Here is a 27,838-nt window from a genome sequence, read left to right as displayed (position 1 = left end):
CACTTGAACTTATTGCAACTCCCCTCCGATACACCATTCTGTAACTCCCCTTAGATTTTAACCTCCCTCTAATACACCTGAGCATATTCTAACTACTATCAGTGATTCTGTGTATCATTCTGCACCTGAATTTAACTCCCTTCATATTCCTAAACATGCACTAGCATCTCAGAGACTGCCTGGCACCTGCTGTTCTCTGGCTCCTGTCTTGTAATACTGCCACTCTTCAGTCCTCTCCTTATCATTGTTCAATCAGACCTGGCATCAGGTTGCAGCCCTTGGCTCAAACAAACTGAGGCTCAGGACAGGGAAGGGAGTTCAGGTACACAAGTTTCGGCTCCGTCAACGAAGCGTGTCGATGTCTACAGCAGCAGCAGGAGCTAGACAGGAGAGGGGAATTGCAAGCAGCATTATAGGAGTATGGAGAGAAGCAGGAGGATTGCAAATACCCTGAAGAATGTTTGCCCATTTGTAAGTATTAAGTATCAGTGACATTTCAGGATCTACTGTAAATTGGTGGGGGTCAGGAGGGAGATTTGCTTCATGTTCAGCATGCAGTTTATGACCAGCAACACCATGGGTTGCTTGAGCTGTAAATAAACTTCATGGTGTTACGGACTAGTCTCTTTGATAGCTGCCAGCTTTATTATTTCAGAACCCCTGGTCTTTGATTTCAAACAGGGTTGGGCTGGATACTCATTCATACAGGACTATAGCAGGTTTCTCAGAAGCTGGTGCTCCACCACGGGCTGAGTCCTCAGTTACTCTTAGCATTTGATTCTGCTTGTGACTTGAGTTTTTCTTGTGCCAAAAGAAAGACTTCCTTTCTGAGCAGCTCTTCCCACAGACCTCAGATAAACTCCCACTTCCTCTCCATTCCTACAATTCAGTGAAGAATTCCATCTCATTTAAATAAATCTGAATGAAAGTTGTGCCTGTTCTGCAGACCCAACATTTGAACTCTTTCACCTAAATTGTCCCCACTACAGGTACAGGCAAATCGCTTAGGAGCCGAAGCTGGAACTGGGCTGCGCATCTTGTGGGGAGCTTTACTCTTGTTGGCTGTGGCTGCAGTTATTGGGGTCTCAGCCGTGGGCATCCTGAGTCTGAGAGGAAACAACCAGCAGGTAAGTTAAACCCTCAGCCTTGCTCCCTACCTACCCTCCAGGCCCCAGGACAATGGGCAGGTCAGGGACAGTTTGGAAAGTGGAAAGTAGACGGAGACATAACAGGAATTGGGCAGTTTGGAGGTAAATTTGATACATTGACTGTGGTTCAGGGCCTTTGCAACAAACCAGGAATTTTAGAAACAGTCAGGAACTGAGCAAAGGGACCAGCCCAGAAACTTTAATTGATCACGCTAAGCTGGATCATTTCTCAGATTCTGACTTACCTGCTGTGTGTTTGCTAGCATTTCTGGTTTTATATCTACCCCAGTCTCTGTCTCTAACAACATTTTACACACCCGAGTCACCCCATTTCAGCAGAAAACACTGCATTTTAATTTCAATTAATGGTTCATTTTGGCTCATTTTAAAACACCTTGGACTGTTGTTAGATTTTTGATCCATAGAATCATAAAGCACGGAGGAGGCCATTCTAAGAGAACTGCCAGATAGTACATTTTGAGTTTGATGGTTACAGATTCTATGTTTTCTTTAAATTTCAGCTCCTTTGGCATATTCTGTGCTGTTTATAAGTGACTCAAGTTGCTTCATTTATTTCCAGAGCCAGCTCTGTAGACTGTAATAAAGATGCATTGTTAATGCACTGATAACAGTTTTCCCCCCACCAGATTTTTAAAACAGAATTTGAATTGTCAAATTTTGGTAGGATTTGTACTTTCATTCCCCGGATTTGTTCAGGCCTCTGGAGTACTACTCCAGTAAAAGAAGAAAGAACTTGCATTTATATACAGCTTTTATATCCTAAAGCACTTTAAAGCCAATAAAGTACGTAATGTCGGATATTCGGCAGCTAATTTGCATACCACAGGTAGTCTGTTTTCAGTAATGTTGGTTAAGGGATAAATATTGGCCAGGCCACTGGAGAACTCCCCTGCTCTTTGAAATACTGCAGTGGGATCTTTTAAGTCTGCCCAAGAGGAGAGGCAAGGCCTCGGTTCAAAATCTCATCAAAGACAGCACCTCAGACAGTGCAGCACTTCCCTCAGTACTGCACCAGAGTGTCAGCCTACATTTAATGCTCAGGTCTCTACAGTGGAACTTGAACCCATAATTTACTGTGTCACAAGCAAGAGCTGTACCCACTGAACCACAATTGACATCTTGCTTTCCCAGATAAGCCCACCAGCTAGGTTCATTGTGCTCAGTATTCACTTTGTCTTCTTCATGCTGTAACCTCATCTCCAATAGAAGAGAAGTACATGTATTCATGTATCATGCATACACCATATACTTTTTTCTATCTGTATGCATTTGTGTTTGAGTTTGCTTATGTGTCTCTGTCTCTATCAGGGTCTGTGTTGTCTCTGTATCTGTTGAAATTCAGTAAAACCAAGAGTGGGATCATAGCCACTGATGTGAGGTTTTCTGTGGTTTTAATACTCGAGTTTCTGCCTCTCCCCAGGTTGTTGAGATAACATTTCACAATGTGAAGGGTGCCTTGGTCAATCAGTCAGCGGTTGTGAACAAGGAGAAGGATCTGGTAACTTACCACATAATGGACAGGAACCACACAGCAATGGTGCTGTTTGACAGTAAGAATGTGAGTGAGGGGCTGGGTGGCTCCATTGATGAGGAATATTTTATGTAAGTTGCTAGATGCTGCTCTGATCTCTCGCAGACAAATCCTGAGACAGCAGCTGGAAGAGGCCCTGGTCTCAGTTACAGCACAGCAACAGGCCATTTGGTCTAATTGGTCTATGCCGGTCTTTATTTTTCACATAATCCTCCTCCCACCTTCCTTCATCTAACTCTATCAGCATATCCTTCCATTCCTTTCTCCCTCATAAACACATCCATGCTCTTTGCCTCATCGACTCCATGAGGTTGCAAGTTCAACATTCTGACCACTCCCTGGGTAAAGAAGTTTTTCCTGAATTCCTGATGGATTTTTTTGGTGACTATCGCATACTTATTGCCCCTAGTTTTGGAGTACCCCACAAGTGGAAACATCTCTATAACTACCCCATCGAACACCTTCATAATTTTAAAGAGTTCTATCAGGTCACCCTTGTTTCTGCTGTTTAACTCATAGGGTCCGAGAGAGTCTTTTACATAGACTGTGGAGTCAACTGCCCCTGTGAGTGACTGGCTGCTTCCTCAGGCCAGTTCTGATGAAGGGTCACTGACCTGAAATGTTAACTCTGCTTCTCTCTCCACAGATGCTGCCAGACCTGCTGAGTATTTCCAACATTTCTTGTTTTTATCTTCAGGACCTAGAATGAACTGGCCATATTTTTAAAATCAGGTATCACTTGAGGCTCTGCTCTAGATTGGGTGTGTCAAGTTTAGTACAAGAATGAATGAATCTATTTTGTGGTGCAATTCATTCTGGTTCTGGGGATTACTATGGATTCTTTTCTGAACTTTGCTCACTACCCATGTCCAGGCCCCAGAAACCCGTACCTTTCAGAATAGAGTAACTTCAGACTCATACACTGATACTGATGGGCTGGTTGCATAGGTTGGGCAGGGAGGGGGCGGGCGCATTTCAGATGGAAAACTCAGAAGTCTGTGTTTCTCCGCATGCTGTGGAGTTTTAACTTTTCTCGACAGTTTCTCCGCCCTGATGTCAGCCTGAGTGACAGACTTGGTTTCCAGTTGGGCAGGAGGTAACAGGAGCAGGTAGGAAGTATTTTGCTGTTGCCACTGGCAGCGTGACAGTGTGGGGGGTGCCTGATCCACAACCCAGGTGTAGATGCCTGATCTCTCACCCTGCTGGTCTTTGTATGTGGGGAGGGGGAGAAAGAGAACTTAGGGAGTTGGGGGAAGTACTCCTGCTCCACCTGGTCCACAAGCAGAGCTATAAGGGCACTTAACTTCTCCCCAAAGCTGTCCTTGCCTCAGCTGATGAGGCCTCTCTCAGCCTCATTAAAATATTTAAATTGCCAACCCAGCTCCTGGGACCAGGTTGGGTGCCCATCCCTTGTCCCTCTTACGTTAAACCTGAAAGTGGATGGGGTGAAGTCGGATTTGAGATTTTTAAAATTTTAATACCTCACCTGACCCCAATCTGCCTTTTTTTTTGGGTGTTAAAATTCATCTCATAATTTCAGACTCATAAGCTTCTGAGTCACCATGACAGATCTGCTAGCATTATAAAAATGTCACACACTAACAAATGCAATACTCCTGCATCACATTTGAAAAAAGTCAATCATCTGGAAGATGCAGTCAAATTCTCCAGCAACAGAATATTACCAGAGCCCCAAGCCCTGAATTTTCTCAAACTTACTGTTGCTGCTCAGCTCAAACTTCCTCAGAGGTGTGGCAGAAACCCCATTTATGCACAAAAATTGAATCTGAAGAAATATATCATTTTCTTGCTTTAACTGAGGGGTGCTGAGGTAAATTGTCAGGTGTCATGTGTACAGACTGAAAGATTTTTTTTTCCCTCCTCGGCAGGGTTTAGTTTGTTACCAACCCGGAGGGAGTAACATCTGTCTAGTTCGAAAAATGCTGGCTGTTGACCTGGAGAATATTCACACAGTTATCACTTTCCACAAGCAGAAGGTAAGGCAATGTTAGCACCTCTCAGAGGCAGAGCCCAAATCAGAATACAGCTTCATAGAGCAACATAAACCAGGTGTTCCATCTGCCAGTGCACAGATGTGTCCAGGTGCAGTTGTGATAACACTGTCCAGACGCAAGGAGCAGATACAGTTGTCTAAATTTGGTCAACTGATGACATTGGCTCCTCAGTTGCAGAGAGTATTATCAGCAGCGAGACGGATCAGGTGATTGTGACGTTGAGTTGTATTAAGTTATACCAAAGTTCAGGCCAATGAGTGAGATCAGCTCTCTTAAGTGACTTCAGTTGTTTCCTCCTGATAAAAGGTATTATTCATGGGTTCTGCCTACACTTGTCCCTTTGTTGGACAGGTGGGACACTCTGTGTTTCACTCCTAGTCAGGCTCCCTTTCTGCCCTTTTCCTCGGATTTGATTGGTGTTGCTTCCAGTTGTCCCCCTGATCTCCAGAACTTTATTTATCATGTTTCTGATTCCACCCAATTGCTTGCTTTTACATGGTCCATTTCTGGCTCTTCTCTTTCTTTATCTCTGGCAATAGGCTTACTTGACTTAAAATTGATGAGTCACTAGTCTCAGCAGATCAACATCTAGAATAGTAAGAAAATTAACAACAAAATAGGAGAGATACTGACCCATAATTTTACAAAATGTCTCTGGAAACAGGAATTGTAACAAAAAGACCAGAGAGCAGTGTATGTGACAAAAAGGGGAAAGAACTTCAGTTCCCTACAACAATTTATATTTATATAGCACCTTTCACATCATAAAAAATCCAAACGTGCTTCATAGAAGCAATATAAAACAAAATATGACACCGAGCCACATAAGGAGATATTAGGTCAAATGACCAAAAGCTTGGTCAAAGAGGTCGGTTTTATGAAGTATCTTAAAGTAGGAAAGTGAGCTAGAGAGATGGAGAGGTGTAGGGAGGGTATTCCAGAGCTAACTGCCTAGGCAACTGAAGGCGCTGCCACCAACAGTGCAGCCATTAAAATTTGGAATGCTCAAGAGGCCAGATTTAGAGGAGTGCAGATGTCTCGGTGGGTTGTGGGGCTGTAGGAGATTATAGAGTTAGGGAGGGATTTGAAAACATGGATGAGAATTTTAAAATCAAGACATTGCTTAACCAGGAGCCAATGTAGGTCAGTGAGCACAGGGGTGATAGGTGAACAAGACTTGGTGGAAGTTAAGTCGCTGGCAGCAGAGTTTTGGATGATCTCAAGTTTATGGAGTGTAGAATATTGGAGACAAGCCTGGAGTGCATTTGAATACTCAAGTCTAGAGGTAACAAAGGCATGAATAAGGATTTCAGTGGCAGATGAGCTGATACAGGACGAAGTTGGGCAATGTTGTCGAGGTGAAATGGCCGGTCTTAGTCTTGGCACAAATATGAAGTCCGAAGTTCGTCTCTGGGTAAATGTGACACCAAGAATGCAGACAGACTGGCTTAATCTCAGACTGTTGCCAGGGAAAGGGCTGGAGTCAGTAGCTAGGGAACGGAGTTTGGAGCAGGGACTGAAAACAATGGCTTCAGTCTGCCCAATATTTAATAGAAGGACATTTCTGCTCATCCAGTACTGGGTGTGGGATAAGCATTCTGACAGTTTAGCAACAGTGGAGGAGTCGAGTGAGGTGGTGGTGAAGTGGAGCTGGGTGTTATCAGCGTACATGTGAAAACTAATGCTGTGCGTTCTGATGATTTCACCAAGGGGCAGCATGTAGATGAGAAATAGGACGGGCCCAGGATAGATCCTTGGGGGACACCAGAGGTCACACTGCAGGAGCAAGAAGAGAAGCCTTTGCAAGTGATTCTCTGGCTCCGATTAGATAGACAAGAATGGAGTCAGGTGAGTGCAGTCCCATCCGACTGGATGACAGTGGAGAGGCATTGTGTGGTCAACCGTGTCAAAGGCTGCAGACAGGTCGAGAAGGACGAGGAGGGAAAGTATACCTTTGTCACAGTTATTTGTGACTTTGATAAGAGCTGTTTTGGTACTGTGGCGGGGATGGAAACCTCATTGGAGGAATTCAAACATGGAGTTCCGGGAAGGATGGGAACAGATTTGGGAGGTGAAAACATATTCGAGGACCTTGGAGAGGAAAGGGAGGTTGGAGATAGGACAGTAATTTGCAAGGACAGTGGATTCAAGGTTTGAGGAGAGGGGTGATGACGGCAGATTTAAAGGCGAGAGGGACAACACCTGAAGACTGAGAACTGCAACAATACCTGGAGTGAAAGTGAGGCGAATGTGCCTCAGCTGCTTTAACACAAGGACAAGCAGAATAATTAACAAGGCATTTTGAAATTCAAGCTCTGTAATTATTAGTGATATCTGATTGGCAATGTAATGTAGTTACAGTGGATATTTTTTCTGATAGTTTCGAAGTAGGAACCCTGTACTGTATCCTGCTGTCTTGCTTTAACCCCAGTGATATTTACTGTATTCCATTTGCACTCAGTGGCAGGAAGTGTTAGTAGCCCAATACAAGCCGATAATGTCTTTGAGGTCCAACTACTGGGACTGAGGATTGAGTGGGCTCATGGGGTTTCTACTTGGATATCTGCAGCACACCAGGCTATTAGCAAGAACATTTCACCAGGAGAGGCAGGTGCAGAGTATTTACAAGTATTCAAAGGCAGTTCTCATAAAATAGAAGGGCAATGACTAATTGAGAAATACATGAATATTCTCAAATACCTGAACCTTGAATTCATTAACAGTTACAAAATGTTACTGGCAGTAATATTTTACATGGACATTAGCATATTAACACAGGCCATTGCACCTAGCAAACAGATTTCAGCCTGTGTGCTTTTAGCAGTGTGCTGTTGTCCAGAATGGAAATGCGTCCCTTGATGTGTGGCCATGAATTTCACACAAAGCCTGTTTTGTTCCATTCTCACTGTAAAAGGTGTAGCATTGATGTGGAATGCTGTGCTGAAACATTATCTCAGCTCATGTCTCCAAGTTGATTCCAATCAAGGAACTGCTTTTAACTGGTTGAGGAGAACTAGGTTTCAGCAAGGTTTAGAGCACACACATGAATCTGTATGGGCTCCAAAAAGCTTCCCTTCCTCTCCTGAAGGTGCTGACTATTGCTGGGATACAGTTCCATAGGCTCTAGTAACCAGTGAGCTGGTCAACCATAATGAGGAGTCACAACATGTGTGATCAAAGCATCACCTGATATCCACACTTTCTAGCAGAGACCACTGTATAGTAATCAGAATGAGGAACACAGGCTGATTTTCATCCTGTCTAATCCAAGATCGCTAAAGGAATTGTGCCACATCTATCTCTTGGCTGAATTCAGTTAACGCCATACCAATCAAAAATCAGACCTTCTTTTCTGTATGGCTCAGTACTGCTCTAAGCATTTTATTTACCTATTGGTTTGCTTGTCAGTCATTTATAAAATGAGTTTTGCAGTTAAACAAGACAGCTGAACATGGAGTGTTTGTGATCATGCACCTTACAGGAATTACTTTTCTTCTGTATTTCATTAGCTATATAAAACAATTTATTTTGTTTCCCTCTGCCTCTGTGTTTGGAATTACTTTCTCTAATGACCTTGCCCTTTCCAGTCTCAGACTATTGCTGGGTCTCATGCAGATGTTGGTGTGTGTTAGAGAAGCCTGGCCTGGCACTGGTGCAAAAGCATAGTAGCCAGGGCAATCAAGACCAGGAAGTGAAATCGAGATTGTAGAGATTGAGACACATCTTAAATTACATAGTATTTTCAGCATAGGAACAGGTCGTTCAGCCCAACTGGTCTACAACAGTGTATGCTGCGCTCAAGCATCCTTCCCCCCTGAAGCCCTCAGCATCACAGATGCCAGTTTTCAGCCAATTCGATTTAAAGGCCTGCTCGGGTATAAAATTGAAATCCGACCTGGGCCCGACCCGACCACAACCAACCTGAACCTGACCCGGGCCCGAGTCCTTTAGGTTTTTTTCGCGCCCGACCCGACCCGACCCTACCCCACTATCGTAATAAAATTAATTATATCAAACAGGTTATTGTGCTCTACCTTGTCCAAATGTTGTGATCTGGTTCATCCTATCCGGCAGCAGGCTATTCCTGCAGATGGAGTTGTGGGGAATCTGATCCTGATCCCGTCAACACAGTTTTCGGAGGGTGTAGGGCTGTAGAGATGTGGAATGGTGGGTTGTGGGGGGGGTGGGGGGGGGGGTGCGGTGGAAGGCCATGAAGATTTGAACATGAGCAACATAGACCAATTATCATTTTCTTACTGCTACCCCTAAGCTCAGTGAATTCAATACAGAGAGATTGGACTGGAAGCTAAATTTCAGTGAAAGGAAAGATTGATCGATTGGAAAAATGGCAGATCAGATAGCAGGCTTTCCCAGTGCTGTTTGATTGTTAATGTACAGTACTGCAGATTCCCAGTGCTGTCTGATCATTAGTCTACAGCACTGCAGATCTGCAGTACTGTTTGATTGAAGATCTCTGGTTGACCAGCATACACATAATGGCCAGCACTTCGAATAGCTTACAAAGGAAAAAAAAACAGATATGTTAATGTTGACAAGGTTGAACAATTACCAGCATTGACATTTAAAACAATTTTACATAAAGTTCAATATCACTTTTTAAAAAAATATTCTTACCCTAGATTATTTGGTGTCATGGATGAATTTAAACCCTCCAAAGCTTTCAGAGTGTCCATCTATACTTTGAGATCTTTGTAAGATTTTGTAGCACTGCCAGATAAACAATCAGCAAGTGTTGCTTGTTAATTGCTTTTACACACTGGACTGTCTTGTTCCTCTATAAGATTACAGTTCAGTCTTAGAAGAGATAAAGCATCCCAGAAGCCCTGATTTGAAGTATTAAAATGCAAAACAAATAATCGAACAGCGATCAAATACAGTTATGTATTTATTGAACATCGTTCTTCCAACTCATTGAGTACATAAAATTAAAGATCCCAACTCTAGGAGCTGAACTAAGTTTTTGTAGATAACTTACAAATACACACAGTGGGCTGAATTTTACCGGCCCCTCAATGTCGAGATGGGCCCATTGCATTTTACCGGCGGTGGCGGGATCTCGGTGCGGCCCCCCGCCCCCCGTCCCCCGCCGCACGGCAGTGGCACCACAATTAGCACATGGTAATGCACTATGCTGATTATGCAGCCTGCCGCCTCTCCACCGACATTGCCGGATTTTTCGTTGAACGGGCGGCTGTCATGTGCCATCCTGTTCACGATCTGAAAAGCCAGCAGTCCTCGTTCTGCATTACGGAAGGGAGGAGGGAAGGGGGATGCACAGGGGTCTAACACTGCATTCTGGAAGGAGGAGGGACGGGGGGATGCACAGGGGTCTAACACTGCATTCTGGAAGGGAGGGGGGGATACACAGGGGTCTAACTCTGCATTCTTAAAGGGAGGAGTGGGGGGTATGCAGGGGTCTAACTCTGCATTCTGACAGGGAGGAGGGAGGGGGGATATGCAGGGGTCTAACTCTGCATTCTGAAAGGGAGGGGGTCTGGATTACTGGAGGGAAAGCTGTGCTGATATGAAGGGAGGTACCATGTACCATCCCTCCGTTAACAGTGTACGCTCTGTGTTTGTGAGGGGGCAATGGCACACTAGACACCCTGTGTGTGGGGAGGGTGCCTGAAAGGGCAGGAGCATTAAGGTGTTATAGATGGTGGGGGCAATCGATTCAGCTGGTAGGATCTTGATGTGGTCATGTTGTGCTACCCTGAGTGTTGGCCAAGATGGGCAATGCCATGACATGCCACATAGTTGATCCAGGAAAGCAGCTGATGTGCCCGTCAACACCAATCCATGCCCTGTTAGGAACCTTCGAATACATGCAGGGTTCAACTTTATTTATCACATGGAAATAGGTATGGCTCATCCTACATTGTGTGATCCTCTGCACGTGTGATCCACATAGAGGCCCCTGGTTGTGAGCAGCAGCCCCCAAGGGGAGCTCGCCATTACGGTTGCCGTGCATCTACAGGCCCCACATGACATGCCATCGGATGTCAGAGCACCAGTGCCAGAGGAGATTGCGCACATAGAGAGGGTGGTGACACGTCTCTGTGCCCTACTCAAGGATGACCTGCAGCCCATGGGTTCTGGTGGACATCCATGCTTTTGTTCCTCATAGTGCCTAGTCAGCAGATCTGGTCTCTTCAGACTACTAGCAAAGATTGGATGTCCACCAAAGCTACTAAGTATCATCACCTCATTCCATAACAATATGAAAGGCACAATTCAGCATAGCGGTGCCTCATCAGACTCCTTTCCTGAGTGGCGTGAAACAGGGCTGTGTTCTCGCACCTTCACTGTTTGGGATCTTCTTCTCCCTGCTGCTCTCACATGCATTCAAGTCTTCAGAAGAAGGAATTTTCCTCCACACAAGATCAGATGGCAGGTTGTTCAACCTTGCCCGTCTTAGAGCGAAGGCCAAAGTACGGAAAGTCCTCATCAGGGAACTCCTCATTGCTGATGATGTTACATTAACGTCCCACACAGAAGAGTGTCTGCAGAGATTCATCGACAGGATTGCGGCTGCCTGCAATGAATTTGGCCTAACCATCAGCCTCAAGAAAACGAACATCATGGGACAGGACGTCAGAAATGCTCCATCCATCAATACTGGCGACCACGCTCTGTTAGTGGTTCAAGAGTTCACCTACCTAGGCTCAACTATCACCAGTAAGCTGTCTCTCGATGCAGAAATCAACAAGCACATGGAAAAGGTGTCCACGGCTCTGTCCAGACTGGCCAAGAGGGTGTGGGAAAATGGCGCACTGACACGGAACACAAAAGTCCAAGTGTTTCAAGCCTGTGTCCTCAGTACCTTGCTCTACGGCAGCGAGGCCTGGACAACATATGTCAGCCAAGAGCGACATCTCAACTTATTCCATCTTCGCTGCCTCCGGAGAATCCTTGGCATCAGGTGTGGCAGGACCGTATCTCCAACGCAGAAGTCCTCGAGGTGGCCAACATCCCCAGCATATACACCCTACTGAGCCAGCAGCGCTTGAGATGGCTTGGCCATGTGAGCCGCATGGAAGATGGCAGGATCCCCAAAGACATATTGTACAGCGAGCTCATCACTGGTATCAGACCCACCGGCCGTCCACGTCGCCACTTTAAAGACGTCTGCAAACACGACATGGAGTCCTGTGACACTGACCACAAGTCGTGGGAGTCAGTTGCCAGTGATCGCCAGAGCTGGCGGACAGCCATAAAGGCGGGGCTAAAGGGTGTCGTGTTGAAGAGGCTTAGCAGTTGGCAGGAAAAAAGACAGAAGTGCAAGGAGAGAGCCAATTGTGTAACAGCCCCGACAACCAATTTTATCTGCAGCGCCTGTGGAAGAGTCTGTCACTCTAGAATTGGCCTTTATAGCCACTCCATGCGCTGCTCCACAACCCACTGACCACCTCTAGGCGCTTACTCATCGTCTCTCGAGACAAGGAGGCCAAAGAAAGTGGTAGCAGTTCTCAAGCCCGACGCCTCTGCAGCCTTTTAAGGGCCCACCAGAGACCTAAGTGGGGTCACACAGTCAGCAGTGCACCGCTGCATTAGGGAGGTCATCAATGCCCTGCACCGGAAGGCCAGTGAGGATGTCTGCTTCAGGACGGACTCTCACAGCCAGGCTAGAGTGCCATAGGTTCGGGCACTATTGCCAGAGAACCATAGGTTGTAATGTTCATAGACTGCACTCATGTGGCCATCAGGCCTACTGCCAGGCCACCACCTGCAGACTTCACCATTAAAGGAGCCCTCTCAATCTATGTGAAGCTAGTATATGAACACCGCAGATGCTTGCAGCGAATATGTGACCGCTTCTCAGGCAGCTGCCATGACACCTGGGTCTCGCGCCAGTACCGGCTGCCACTGCTGTTCACTGAACTGGCTCAGATGGAGGGGTGGCTTTTTGGAGATAAGAGCTATCCTTTGCAGCAATGGCTCCCGACACCAGTGGGAGACTCCACCACTGCTGCAGAGGAGAGATACAACACCAGCCACTGAGCTACATGAGCCACCTTTGAGCAGGCGATCGGCATGCTGAAAGAACACCTCCAATGCCTGGATGGATAGGGTGATGCCCTGTACTACAGGCCCAAAAGGCTAGTTCCTTTCTTTGCTACTCTGCACAACTACGCATCCAATAGGGACCAGGCCTGGAGAGACGTCAACAGGATTCCTCCTCAAACTATGAGGACGCTGAAGACCTACAACATGAAAGATGCATGGGAGGGCAGATGGCACCCAGGCTGTGCAAGCATGGCTAGCAATGAGCTAGGGATGTATGGAAGTGGCTTATCAGACAAAAGCTGTCTGCTTCATAGGAACCGACATGAGCTCTGCAAGACACACATCACCCTTACCCACCTGCTGTGTACCAGTCCACATCTGCAGCATTCCTGTGTAAACCATTAGAGGCAGCAGCTGACTGAGCCAATGTCCATGTCACTGAGTCCATGGAGACGCTCATGAGTAATGGTGGCAGGGCAATGATGTTATTGCATATGTTGGCTCTCCTGAAGGGTGCAAAGGGATGTGACATTGGTGCTACATGCTGGCACACATCATTCACACAGAGAAAAGGACACACATGTTGGTGAGGAACATTTAGTGAAAGATGTATTTACATTGCTGTGACACCCGTGCATTCCCAATTGTGTCTGTGTATTCTCTGTAAACCTCTGTAATACCTTTTATGGTCTATTTAAGTCTCACGTCTTGGAATGTGCAAAATTAAGATTATTCACCCAGGTGCAGCACGCCTACAAGAAGGAATGTTACACTTGAGTGGGAGAAGAGGATCGCAACTTCACAGGACACTGGGACACAGCAGTGTAAGTGTGTGGCAGCAAAGTGGAAAGTGCTGGGGTAACTCAGCAGGTCAGGCAGCATTTGTGGAGAGAGAAGCAGAGTTAACTTTCAGGTCTGTGAACTTGGCCAAGTTAACTCTGCTTCTCTCTCCACAGATGCTGCCTGTCATACTGGATTTTTGCAGCACTTTCTGCTTTGCTGCCAGATTGACAGCAGCCCCTCTCTTCAGCAGTCAGGTAAGTATTTCTTTGACAGCTGTCAGGAAGCAGCTGCTGGGGCGCTTAAAATAGGGCCCCAGCACCTGCTGCACAACTGTCAAAAACTCTCTCACTGCACCGAATGTGTCACCTCTCCCCATGTAATATGGGGAGGGCAGCTTGGTGCCGTGATTCTAATGAGCCCCGCGATTAATATCTGCCGAGTTCAAAGGGCGCCCCTATAAAATTCAGCCCAGTATTTCTCTTTTCTGTCAGAAATATCAGCCTGTCTCTTCTGAGACTGTCAAACAATGTCTTGACTCCCTCATGGTTTTGAAGCGGCCTTCTCATGAGATTATCCGTCTTCTCTCTACAAAGAAATACTTGCACTTCTCTAGCACCTTTCACAACCTCAGGATGTCCCAAACCACTTTCCACCCAATGAAGGACTTTGTGAATTGTATTCGCTCTTGTACAGTAGGAAATGCAGCAGCCATTGCCCAAGCAAGCTCCCACAAACAGGACTGTGATAACCAGATAAAACAGAAACAAATCGCGTCAAACCGTAGATTAAAAAGAAAACAAATAGCCTACTCCAACGAAGCACCCAATAGGCAGTTAGGTGAACATTTGATTTAGCAGTCTCAGTTACAGATATAACAAGTAAGTAGTCTTAGTTACAAACATAGCAAAAAAAAAGAAAAGAACAAAAGGGTTTATAAATTGTCATGTAAAAAAAAGTCAGAAGTGGAAGGCTTAAGGGCAGTCTTCCACTGGTCGATTGTCCTTCCAGCTGCTGCTACTGCTCGCTGGAATGCAAAGTATACTTCTATCCAGCCTGGCCAATTTAGCGTATGTAACACTGTGTTCCTTCCACCAGCCCAACAGATAACACTCGTTTGCCATCGCCAACACAGCAGGCCTCTGTGCTGTGTACTGCTGCACTTCATCATTTGTGTCCACTTCTTCATGAACATTCTCCCATTCAGCAAATTCGATCACTGCTTTTTTGGCAGCTGTAGGTTAATCGTCAACCACTTTCATTTCCTTCACAGGGTCTTCTATTTTAAAGCTGTTGAGAAGTCTACGCCATATGGGTAAAATAAGGCCATATGGGTAGAACTTAAAAGTAAAAGGGGGGAATCACTTGGCTGGGAGTGTAATTCAGGCCTCCAAATAGTCAGGGAGCGATAGAGGAGTAGATATGTAGGCAAATCTCAGAGAGCTGTAAAATAATAGGGTAATAATAGTAGGGGATTTCAACTTCCCCAATGTTAACTGGGATAGTCTTAGTGCAAAAGGCTTAAAGGGGGCAGAATTCTTAAAGTGCATACAGGAGAGCTTTTTGAGCCAGTACGTAGAAAGTCTGACAACAGAAAGGGTGGTACTGGACCTAATCCTGGGGAATGAAGCCAGACAAGTGGTAGAAGTGTCAGTGGGGAGCATTTTGGGGACAGTGACCATAACTCTGTAAGATTTAAGGTAGTTATGGAAATGGACAAAGATGGACTGGAAATAAAGGTACTGAATTGGGGGGAAGGCTGATTTCAATATGATAAAACAGGAACTGGCCAAAGTGGACTGGGAGCAGCTACTTGTAGGAAAGTCTACATCAGACCAGTGGGAGTCATTCAGAAAGGAAATAGTGAGAGTTCAGGGCCAACATGTTCCTGTAAAGATGAAGGGTAGGAGCAACAAGGGTAGAGATAGCAGGGGCTCTGACACAAATTTTCAAATCCTCTCTGGCCACAGGAGAGGTGCCAGAGGATTGGAGGACAGTGAATGTGGTACCATTATTCAAGAAGGGTAGCAGGAATAAACCAGGTAATTACAGGCCGGTGACTCTTACATCAGTGGTAGGGAAACTATTGGAAAACATTCTGAGTGACAGGATTAATCTCCACTTGGAGATGCAGGGATTAATCAGGGATAGTCAGCATAACTTTGTCAGGGGGAGATCATGACTGAATTTTTCGAGGAGGTGACTAGATGTGTCGATGAGGGTAAAGCAGTTGATGTAGTCTACATGGACTTCAGTCAGGCTTTTGATAAGGTCCGGCATGGGAGATTGGTCAAGAAGGTAACAGCGCATGGGATCCGGGGCAATTTGGCAAATTGGATCCAAAATTGGCTTAGTGGCAGGAGGCAGAGGGTGATGGTCAAGGGTTGTTTTTGCGATTGGAAGCCTGTGACCAGTGGTGTACCACAGGGATCGGTACTGGGACCCCAGCTGTTTGTAGTGAACGTTAATGATTTAGACGTGAATATAGGAGGTATGATCAGTAAGTTCACAGGTGACACGAAAATTGGTGGTGTCGTAAATAGTGAGGAAGAAAGCCTTAGATTACAGGATGATATAGATGGGCTGGTAAGATGGGCAGAGCAGTGGCAAATGGAATTTAATCCTGAGAAGTGTGAGGTGATGCATTTTGGGAGGACTAACAAGGCAAGGGAATATACAATAGGTGGTCAGACCCTAGGAAGTACAGAGGGTCAGAGGGATCTTGGTGTACTTGTCCATAGATCACTGAAGGCAGCAGCACTGGTAGATAAGGTGGTTAGGAAGGCATATGGATACTTGCCTTTATCAGCCGAGCCACAGAATATGAGCAGGGAGGTTATGATGGAGCTGTATAAAACGCTAGTTAGACCACAGCTGGAGTACTGTGTACAGTTCTGGTCGCCACACTATAGGAAGGATGTGATTGCACTGGAGAGGGTGCAGAGGAGATTCACCAGAATGGTACCTGGGCTGGAGCATTTCAGCTATGAAGAGAGACTGGATAGGTTAGGGTTGTTTTCCTTGGAGCAGAGAAGGCTGAGGGGGGACCTGATTGAAGTATACAAAATTATGAGTGGCATAGATAGGGTAGATAGGAAGAAACTTTTTCCCGTTGCGGAGGTGTTAATAGCTAAGGGGCATAGATTTAAAGTAAGGGGCAGCAGGTTTAGACGGGCTTTGAGGAAAAATATTTTTCACCCAGAGGGGGTTGGAATCTGGATTACACTGCCTGAAGGGATAGTAGAGGCAGGAACCCTCACAATGTTTAAGAAGTATTCAGATGAGCACTTGAAATGCCATAGCATACAAGGCTACGAGCCAAGCGCTGGAAAATGAGATTAGAATAGATAGGTGCTTGATGGCCAGCACAGGCATGGTGGGCCTGCTTCTGTGCTGTATCACTCTGTGACACTTCAGGACAAACTTCCTCCCTATCATGGCTGGACAACATTCACAGCTAAATTTAGGCCAGAGAAATGTTGCTATCTTGTGCACATCAGTTACTTTAATTTTCTTCAGAAGCCACTCTCTGTGCCTTTGCCTGTCAACTGCTTGCATTGGAGTATCTGAAGAAAGTGGCATACAGAGTCTTTTAAGTTTCTCAAACCACGGAATTACCAGGTTCAATGTAGGATACTGGTCTCCCTCGAGTTCCCTCTGAGCTTCATAAAATGGTCGGAGAAGATCGACCAAAAACTGCAAGACTTTGGGGGCGATGTTTTCCAGCCTGTAGCTTTCCCCATGCTGTTCCAGTTTCTCGTGCAACTCATGATAAATATCCTGAATTGAATTCAGTGTCAGATTCACAGTACTGTACCTCATTTCTCCCATTGGATTTATAGTTTTAGACAACTGTGCAGCAAGACCAGACTGTTTAACGTATGTCACCAAGGCTTTGGCATGATGTATAGTTTCTACAACATCCGGAGCTTTGGAAGCTAATTCCTTTGGATCAAGTGAATGTCGAAGGACCATATTAAAAACATGGTCCTGACAATCCAGACAGCAGTATGGTCTAAGATCAAGCACTATGTTAGCAGCTTGATCTGTCACCCAGACTAATTTATTTAAATTTGCTGGGTCAAATCCAAAAGTATTCAATAGCAGCTTTAAAATCTCACGCCTGATGTTTTCGCCAGTTTTGACGTCATTCAGTGGAAACTTTGCTGTTGTTGAAACTTTGGCATTAAGTTTAAAATCTACTGCGATGTAATGACAAGTTATCAACATATAATGGATTTTACGGTAGTCGTCCGTCCACGTCAGTTGTCATTCCCAGATTCACATCCTTTAGTATGTCAATAATCTGAGGAATTAGTTGTTTTCTCTTTTCTTCGCCCACATCACGACGTCTTCTTGAAACTGTAACACGCTTGATGCTGATACTCAACCGTCTGTAGCACCCACATTGATTAGCTTTTGTACTAGCTCAACAAACCCTTCACCAGAGTCAGTTTGAAAAGGTCGAATATCCTTGCAACAGAAACTCACGCATTTGTCTGTAATTTCTGATTTCTTGTGAGCAGGTATTTTTTTTTGCTCGTCTGTACAAACAAAGTTAGGTACAACTGACTTGGCCCTGCTGCGGGTTGATTACAACCTTTTTCATTGTGCTGCTGCAAAGATGAATTTCCTGTCTTTTTGCTGTCATATTTTAGTAGAAGTTTACAAGATTTGCATTGTACAAATCCACTTGAACTTTTACTATTGTGCAAAACAACAGCATTGAAATGTTTCCAATTGGAAGATTTACCTTTTCCGGCTACAGGACTTTCCATTGCTCAACTTTCTCCAGTAGACAGCATTCGTTTTACTTCCATAGTGTACTGTCGTGTAGAATCACCTTTGGATGCATGGAAGCGACAGCATGAGCGCGATGACATCATAGAGACGCTCACTGCAGAGTGCGGAGTCTGAACTGCACGTTTACCGCCTTGACCTTAATGTTGAATTGAAGATTGCCTCCTGGAGGTAGCACTGTCCAGCCCGAGCCCGAATGCTGGACTCAGAAAAGAGACCCAACCCGAAACCGTCACGTCGTTAGGTCTAGTTGAGTTCGGGTCGGGTAGCTAGGCTTTAATTCGATTCACTCCATATCAAGAAATGAATGAACACACAAAGACTATGGGCCCTAATAACATTCCGACAATAGGACTAAAGACCTGTGCTCCAGAACTTGCCGCGCCCCTAGCCAAGCTGTTCCAGTACAGCTACAACACTGGCATCTACCTGGCAATGTGGAAAATTTCCCAGGTATGTCCTGTACACAAAAAGCAGGTCAAATCCAACCTGGCCAATTATCGCCCCATCAGTTTACTCTCAATAATTAGTAAAGTGATGGAAGGTGTCATTGACCGTGCTATCAAGCAGCATTTGCTTAGCAATAACCTGCTCAGTGAAGCTCAGTTTGGGTTCCACCAGGGCCACTCAGCTCCTGACCTCTTTACAGCCTTGGTCCAAACGTGGACAAAAGAGCTGAACTCAAGCGATGAGGTGAGAGTGACTGCCCTTGACATCAAGGCAGCATTTGACCGAGTATGGCATCAAGGAGCCCTAGCAAAACTGGAGTCAATGGCAATCAGGGGGAAAGCTCTCCGCTGGTTGGAGTATTACCTAGCGCAAAGGAAGATGATTATGGTTGTTGGAGGTCAATTATCTCAGCTCTTGGACATCGCTGCAGGAGTTCCTCAGGATTATGTCCTAGGCCCAACCATCTTCAGCTGCTTCATCAATGACGTTCAATCATAAGGTCAGAAGAGAGGATGTTCGCTGATGATTGCACAATGTTCAGCACCATTCACGATTCTTCAGATACTGAAGCAGTCTGTGTAGAAATGCAGCAAGACCTGAACTTGCCACACCCCTAGCCAAGCAGTGCCAGTATAGCTACCAACAGTGGCATCTACCCTGCAGTGTGGAAAATTGCCCAAATATGTCATGTACACAAAAAGCAAGACAAGTCCAACCCGGCCAATTATCGCCCCATCAGCCTGCTCTCAATCATCAGTAAAGTGATGGAAGGTGTCATCAACAGTGCCATCAAGCAGCACTTGCTTAGCAATGACCCGCTCAATGACGCTCAGTTTGGGTTCAGCCAGGGCCACTTAGCTCCTGACCTCATTACAGCCTTGGTTCAAACATGGACAAAAGAGCTGAACTCAAGAGGTGAGATGAGAGGGACTGTCCTTGACATCAAGGCAGCATTTGGCCGAGTATGGCATCAAGGAGCCCTAGCAAAACTGAAGTCAATGGGAATCGGGGAAAAACTCTCCACTGGTTGGAGTCATACCTAGCGCAAAGAAAGATGGTTGTGGTTGTTGGAGGTCAATCATCTGAGCTCCAGGACATCACTGCAGGAGTTCCTCAGGGTAGTGTCCTAGGCCCAACCATCTTCAGCTGCTTCATCAATGACCTTCCTTCAATCATAAGGTCAGAAGTGGGGATGTTCGCTGATGATTGCACCATGTTCAGCATCATTCGCGACTCCTCAAATACTGAAGCAGTCTGTGTAGAAATGCAGCAACACCTGGACAATATCCAGGCTGATAAGTGGCATGTAACATTCATGCCAGACAAGTATCAGACAATGACCATCTCCAACAAGAGGTGACTGAGTGAGACCAGCGGTGTTTAAAAAGTGCAGCGACAGCGCACCTGAGTTTTGAAAAAAAAAGCCAACAGTGACATCACAGGAGAGCTGCAAGTGATTGGTTGGTGAGTAGCAGCTGTTGGAATATCTTTAAAAAAAGGGGTCAGTTTTCTTTGTTGAAAATAAAACCTCTGGTGATAAGGTGAGTACTACTAAAGTGTTTTTTTTAAGGACTTTAGATTGAAGTGGGTAGAACAAGGCCCCTAGTGTAATTAGTATTTTTTAATTAAGGGAGTAACCAATTAACCTAAGGGTAAGTCATGACAGGAGAGCTCAGCCCCGTGATACGCTCCTCCTGCGCTATGTGGGAAATCAGGGACGCTTCCAGTGTCCCTGGTGACCATGTGTGCAGGAAGTGTATCCATCTGCAGCTACTGATTACCCGCATTACGGAGCTGGAGCTGCAGGTGGATTCACTGTGGAGCATCCACGATGCTGAGGAAGTCGTGCATAGCACATTTAGTGAGGTGGTCACACCGCAGGTAATGGCTGCACAGGCAGAAAAGAGACAGGTGACCACCAGACAAAGTAGTAGCCACAGGCAGGTAGTGCAGGAGTCCCCTGTGGCCATCCCCCTCTCAAACAGATATACCACGTTGGATACTGTTGGGGGGGGATGACCTCCCAGGAGAAAGCAGCAACAGCCAACTTCGTGGCACCACGAAGGGCTCTGCTGCACAGCAGGGGAGGAAAAGGGTTGGAAGAGCTATAGTGATAGGGGATTCTATTGTAAGGGATGCAGATTGGCATTTCTGTGGCCACAAACGAGACTCCAGGGTGGTATGTTGCCTCCCTGGTGCTAGGGTCAAGGATGTCTCAGAGCAGCTGCAGGACATTCTGAAAGGGAAGGGTGAGCAGCCAGAGGTCGTGGTCCATATTGGTACTAACGACATAGGCAGGAAGAGAGGAGGTCCTGCAAAGCGAATATAGGGAGTTAGGCAGAAGGTTAAAAAGTTGGACCTCCAGGGTTGTAATCTCAGGATTACTCCCTGTGCCACGTGCTAGTGAGGGTAGGAATAGGAGGATAAGGCAAATGAATGCGTGGCTGAAGAGCTGGCGTAGGCAGGAGGGCTTCAGCTACTTGGGTCATTGGGATCTCTTCTGGTGCAGAGGTGACCTGTACAAGAAGGACGAGTTGCATCTAAACTGGAGGGGGACCAATATCCTTGTGGGGAGGTTTGCTAGCACTACTCGGGAGGGTTTAAACTAGTCTTTCAGGGGGGTGGGACCCAAAGTAGTAGTCTCTCAGATGAGATAGTTGAGGCAAATGTAGAGGTTGAAACAAGCAAGTCCAGTAGGCAGGCCGGGCAGGGGCAGGACAGGGAGCGTGGAAGGTCTGATAGGCTAAACTGCATTTACTTTAATGCAAGAAGCCTTACAGGTAAGGCAGATGAACTCAGGGCATGGATCGGTACATGGGATTGTGATATTATAGCTATTACGGAAACGTGGTTGAGGGATGGGCAGGACTGGCAGCTCAATGTTCCGGGGTACTGATCCTTCCGGCGTGACAGAGGTGGAGGTAAGAGAGGAGGGGGAGTTGTACTATTGATTAGGGAGGACATCACGGCAGTACTTAGAGCGGATATCCCGGGGAGAACGTCCAGCGAGGCCATATGGTTAGAACTTAGAAATACGAAAGTGGTGATCACTTTGATGGGATTATACTATAGGCCCCCTAATAGTCAGAGGGAAATGGAGGAGCATATATGAAGGGAAATCACAGATAGGTGTAGGAATTATAGGGTTGTAATAGAAGGTGATTTTAACTTCCCTAATATTGACTGGGACTGCCTTAGTGCTCAGGGATCAGATGAGGAAGAATTTGTTAAGTGTGTCCAGGATAGTTTTCTGAAGCAGTATGTGGATGGCCCTACTAGAGAAGGGGCTACACTCGACCTCCTCTTAGGAAATGAGGATGGGCAGGTAGTTGATGTGTCAGTGGGGGAGCACTTTGCGACCAGTGACCATAACTCTATTAGCTTCAAGATAGTTCTGGAAAAGGATAGGACTGGTCCTCAGGTTGAAGTCCTATATTGGGAGAAGGCTAATTTCGATGGCATCAGACAGAAATTCTCAAAAGTTGAATGGGAGAGGATGTTTACAGGTAAAGGGACGTCTGGCAAGTGGGATGCTTTTAAAAGTGAGATAGGAAGAGTTCAGGGCCAACAAGTTCCTGTTAGATGGAAAGGCAAGGCTGGCAAGTTTAGGGAACCTTAGTTGACGAGCGATATTGAGGGTCTGGTCAGGACAAAGAAGGGGCATATGTCAGGTATAGGCAGATGGGATCAAGCGAGTTTCTCGAGGAGTATAGGGGATGTAGGACTACACTTAAGAAGGAAATTAGGAGGGCGAAAAGGGGCCATGAGATTTCCCTGGCAGATAAGATAAAGGAGAATCCTAAAAGATTCTATAAGTATATTAAGAGTAAAAGGGTAGCTAGGGAGAGAGTAGGTCCCCTTAAGGATCAGTGTGGCAATCTGTGTGTGGAGCCATGGGAAATGGGCGAGGTCTTAAATTAATATTTCTTGTCCGTATTTACTGTGGAGAAGGTCATGGAAGCTAGTGAATTCAAGGGAGGGAACAGCGATATCCTGGAGCATATCAACATTACGAAGGAGGATGTGTTTGAGGTTTTGAAGCGCATTAAGGTGGAAATATCCCCAGGGCCTGACCATGTGTATCCTAGGATGCTATGGGAAGCAAGGGAGGAGATTGCTCCCTGGCAGAGATTTTTGTATCATCGTTAACCACAGATGAGGTACTGGAAGACTGGAGGATAGCTAATGTTGTGCCTTTATTTAAGAAGGGCAGCAGGGATAAGCCAGGGAACCACAGGCCGGTGAGCCTTATATCAGTGGTGGGAAAGTTATTGGAAGGGATTCTGAGAGCCAGGATTTATATGCATCTGGAAAGACATGGTCTGATTAGGGATAGTCAGCATGGCTTTGTGCGTGGGAAATCATGTCTCACGAATTTGATTGAGTTTTTCCAGGAGGTGACCAAGAGGATTGACGAGGGCAGGGCGGTGGACGTTGTCTATATGGACTTGAGCAAGGCCTTTGACCAGGTCCCGCATGGTAGGCTAGACCTTAAGGTTCGAACACGTGAGATCCAGGGTGAGCTAGCAAATTGGATATAGAATTGGCTTGGTGATAGGAGGCAGAGGGTGGTAGTGGAGGGTTGTTTTTCAGATTGGAGGCTGGTGACCAGTGGCGTGCCACAGGGATCGGTGCTGGGCCCTCTGTTGTTTGTCATATATATTAAAGACTTGGATGTGAATGTAAGGGGCATGATTAGTAAGTTTGCAGATAACACCAAAATTGGTGGTATAGTGGACAGTGAAAAATCTTGTCTAATGTTACAACAGGATATAGATCAACTGGGAAAGTGGGAAAGGGATTGGCAAATGGAATTTAACGCAGACAAGTGTGAAGTGATGAACTTTGGGAAGTTAAACTAGGGCAGGACATATACAGTGAATGGCAGGACCCTGAGGAGTGTTCTTGAGCAGAGAGACCTTGGGGTGCAAGTACATAGTTCCCTGAAAGTAACACAGGTAGACAGGGTGGTGAAGAAGGCGTATGGCATGCTTGCCTTCATCGGCCGATAGATAGAGTAGGTAGCCAGAGTCTGTTTCCCATGGTAGGGGTGACTAAAACGAGGGGGCATAGATTTAAGGTGAGAGGGAGAGGTTTAAAGGGGATCAAAGGGGTAAATTTTTCACACAAATAATAGTGGGTATCTGGAATGAGCTGCCTGAGCAGGTGGTGGAGGCAGGAACAGTAGCAACATTTAAGAGGCATCTGGACAGGTATTTGAATGAGCAAGGCATAGAGGGATATGGAATTAATGCAGGCAGGTGGGATTAGTATAAATAGACATTATGGTCGGCATGGACACGGTGGGCCGAAGGGCCTGTTTTTATGCTGTACGACTCTAAGACTCTATAAGAGAGAATCTAACTGTCGCCCCTTGACAGTCAATGGCATTACCATTGCTGAATCCCCCAATATCAACATCCTAGGGGCTATCATTGACCCAACTGGACTAGCCCTAAATATGCTGTGGCTACAAGAGCAGGTCAAAGGCTTGGTATTCTGTGGCGAGTAACTCACCTTCTTTCTCCCCAGTGCATGTCCACCATCTACAAGGCACAAGTCAGGAGTGTGATGGAATACTCTCCACTTGCCTGGATGGGTGCAGCTCCAATAACACTCAGGAAGCTCGACGCCATTCAGGACAAAGCAGGCAGCTTGATTGGCACACCATCCACAAACATTCACTCCCTCCCCCACCGATCCACAGTGGCAGCAGTGTATACCATCTACAAGATGATCTGCAGCATAGCACCAAGGTTCCTTAGACAGCATTTTCCAAACCCGTGACCACTACCACCTAGAAGGACAAGGGTAGTAGATACATAGGAACACTACCAGCTACAAGTGCCCCTCCAAGCCACACACCATCCTGACTTGGGACTATATTGCCGTTCCTTCACTGTCACTGGGTCAAAATCCTGGAACTCCCTTCCTAACAGCACTGTGGTGTACCCAGCCCACATGGACTGCAACAGTTCAAGAAGGCAGCTCACTACCACCTTCTCAAAGGCAATTAGGGAGGGGCAATAAATGCTGGCCTAGCCAGCGATGCCCACATCGCATGAATGAATAAAAAAAACATGGCAAGTTCTTTCTTTACATTCTATAAAGGATGGCCAAAACTGCACACAGTACTCTATCTATGGAACATTTCGTCAGAAGGTATGTTTGAGGCAGAGAACATTACATCTTCTAAGGAAAAATTGGATAAATATTTTGAAGCAGAAAACGATGGGTAAATGTAGGATGGGTCTGAGGACTCTGAGGTTCAGTACCGAGATAGCATCGAATTATGAGGAACTTGTCTGCTAAGGAAAGTAAAAGATCAAAAATGAATAACTCTGTGCTGCTATTTATAACAACTAAAATGCTGTTGACTTTTTTTTTAATAGCTTTATCTACCTGACTTTACTCATTCAGGGAATTATGTATTTGAACCCTTGGTGTCTCTGTTCATTCACATTGAGTGTAAACTTTCATCCCATGGTTTTGTTTTCCTCTCAAAAATGTATTACTTCACACTAAACAATATTAAATTGGATCTGCCTATTTATTAATCTATTCCTTCCTGAAATCTTTTGCAGTCTCCTTGGTGTTTGCTAAATCCTCTACTTCTGTGTTGGAAAACTGCAAGATTACAATCCCTATACTTAAGTATGTATACCGAGTACCAGTTATTTTAGTTGAAATTCAGTTTGAGACAGAGATATCAAAGAACAAAGAACAGTACAGCACAGGAACAGGCCATTCGGCCCTCCAAGCCTGCGCCGATCTTGATGCCTCCCTAAACTAAAACCTTCTGCACTTCCGGGGTCCGTATCCCTCTATTCCCATCCTATTCATGTATTTGTCAAGATGCCTCTTAAACATCTCTATGGTACCTGCTTCCACCACCTCCCCCGGCAACAAGTTCCAGGCACTCACCACCCTCTGTGTAAAGAACTTGCCTCGCAAGTTATTAATCTACAGTCCTGGCATAGGAAAGGAAAACAGAAGGAAATGCAGAGACAAATATATTTAATACGTTGTATCCACTGAGATATAGTAATTAGGTTGCACAGGAAATGGAAACAATGAGAATAGTGACAAGTGAGATCAGCTATGCTGAGAATGAAGTTTAACAAGACAGCATTCACATTTCACCATTCCTAGAAATCATGCTTAACTGAGCCCAGCCTTTGATATTTAAATATAATGACTTGGTTCCAACCTACCTGCAGTCCAGGGAAGGGGGCTGTGGTGAGAGATTGTTGGATTTTGCAGAACTAGGATAAGGACTCAGTTTATTTTGCGTAGTATTCTTTATAAATGGTACCGGTACAAGCTCATTTTACACAGCAGTCAAGTTGGAGCTGAGTGTCATTACACAATTAGTGCTGAACTGAAGGCATTTTTGTGCAGTGCACTTGTAGCCCCACCCACCACAAACTCACCATAAAGACACGTGTTTTTTTTCACTCGGGTGATGGGTGAACAGCACTTAAATAGGATATGGGTTTAGAATATACAGAACATAAGTAACGAATTTATTGTTGGGAAAACCGGAAGAGTTTTACAAAGAAAACATTTCTTATTTTAGTTCAACCAGTTGTTGCTGCTGAGAAATGAAACCCAGTTCTCCAGGGAATATCTTGGAATTCTGAGCAAAAATAAAGTGGACCCGCTGACCCTGGGAGAGCACATTGAAAGCCTCTGCAGTCAAACCCCTGTTTACTGGCTCCAGAAAAGTGACAGTAAGTACCTTAGATTTTAGTTTAGTTTAGATATACAGCACTGAAACAGGCCCTTTGGCCCACCGAGTCTGTGCCGACCATCAACCACCCATTTATACTAATCCTACACTAATTCCATATTCCTACCACATCCCCACCTGTCCCTATATTTCCCTACCACCTACCTATACTAGGGGCAATTGTTAATGGCCAATTTACCTATCAACCCGCAAGTCTTTGGCATGTGGGAGGAAACCGGAGTACCCGGAGGAAACCCACGCAGACACAGAGAGAACTTGCAAACTCCACACAGGCAGTACCCGGATTTGAACCCGGGTCGCTGGAGCTGTGAGGCTGCGGTGCTAACCACTGCGCCACTGTGCCACCCCAAACCTTGTTTTTAAATTTCAACAATTTTTTGCACTTATTTTATAAAATATGAAGTCTCGGATTAGGAATAACGTTCTTTCACTCATTTCACTTATATCTGACAATGCAGTAGGTCGGATGTATAATTTTCTTTCTGGCTGCCCTACAATAAACCCCATTTAACTACTGCTGGCGTTCTGAAGGCAAGAATATGATACAAAATGTTTACCGCAAGACTTTGCGGCTTATCAAGTGTCACAATTCTACCTGTAATTTACACGAGTCCCGATAATGGGAGCTTACTGCACTCGTAACCTTAATGATTCTATGCTAAGCCTTCACGCACTCTGGCCGATAAATCAGTTCTCGGAAGTGTGACAATGCTGCGAATTCAGTCAGTAATTAAATGCACGTTACGTGATCCTAATAACTGAATTCCACTGTGGTTGCTGCTCTTTCTCACAATGCTACCTTTCTGCTTCCACAGGGCCTGGGCGGCAACGACTGATCTACTTCTGCATCGACATCTGTTTTCCAAACAACGTCTGCGTCTCGGTGTGTTTTTACTATCTGCCAGATTAAACATCCTTTGCTGCACCTTTCCCTGATGTTATCTTTATGATGACAGAACATAGTCTGTTAAACAATTTAATGTACAGCCCTTCACAGCCTTTCCCTTAGTTCGGCAATTCTGATTCCCTTCTTTGCCAGTTCTTACCATTGTTCTAGTAATTGGTGAATGAGCCTCAGTGCAAGGATATGCCGCACCCAATGCAGAGAGGGCTAGGAAAGGGAAGGATGTTATTTTGGGAGAAGTAATCGTCTACTTGGTCTGTTTGAAAAAAAATCACTTTTTCCCTCTTTTCAGAATGAAAATCTTTAGTTTGTGTAGCATTAATACTTAAAATTAGCAACATTCAAGATTTATAATGGCATTGGAAAGCTGTTTTTTAACCATCGCTTTACGTAGTTTTCTGGTTTGTT

General features: G+C 45.5%; 1 protein-coding gene across 1 annotated transcript; it reads left to right on the top strand.

Annotated features, from left to right (window-relative positions):
* The first annotated feature begins 2 nt into the window (after window positions 1-2).
* Window positions 3-27,838, top strand: bricd5 (BRICHOS domain containing 5). Its single transcript, XM_068056833.1, has 6 exons — window positions 3-471; window positions 990-1,127; window positions 2,590-2,727; window positions 4,590-4,697; window positions 26,353-26,506; window positions 27,342-27,838. Exons 1-6 carry the CDS (start codon window positions 421-423, stop codon window positions 27,434-27,436), a joined length of 684 nt encoding a protein of 227 aa, XP_067912934.1. The 5' UTR covers window positions 3-420; the 3' UTR covers window positions 27,437-27,838.

This window comes from Heterodontus francisci, chromosome 24 (assembly GCF_036365525.1).
Source record: "Heterodontus francisci isolate sHetFra1 chromosome 24, sHetFra1.hap1, whole genome shotgun sequence".
NCBI lineage: Eukaryota > Metazoa > Chordata > Chondrichthyes > Heterodontiformes > Heterodontidae > Heterodontus > Heterodontus francisci.
The sequence above is the reverse complement of the archived record's forward strand: the minus strand, read 5'-3'. Positions and strand labels throughout refer to the sequence as shown.

Bases quoted from the DNA above. Each gene is read 5' to 3' on its own strand.
- bricd5 (XM_068056833.1), top strand. From the start codon at position 421: ATGGAGAGAAGCAGGAGGATTGCAAATACCCTGAAGAATGTTTGCCCA. The intron at 1,128-2,589 runs GTAAGTTAAACC...GCCTCTCCCCAG, and splicing joins TGAGAGGAAACAACCAGCAG to GTTGTTGAGATAACATTTCA. The intron at 2,728-4,589 runs GTGAGTGAGGGG...CCTCCTCGGCAG, and splicing joins TGCTGTTTGACAGTAAGAAT to GGTTTAGTTTGTTACCAACC.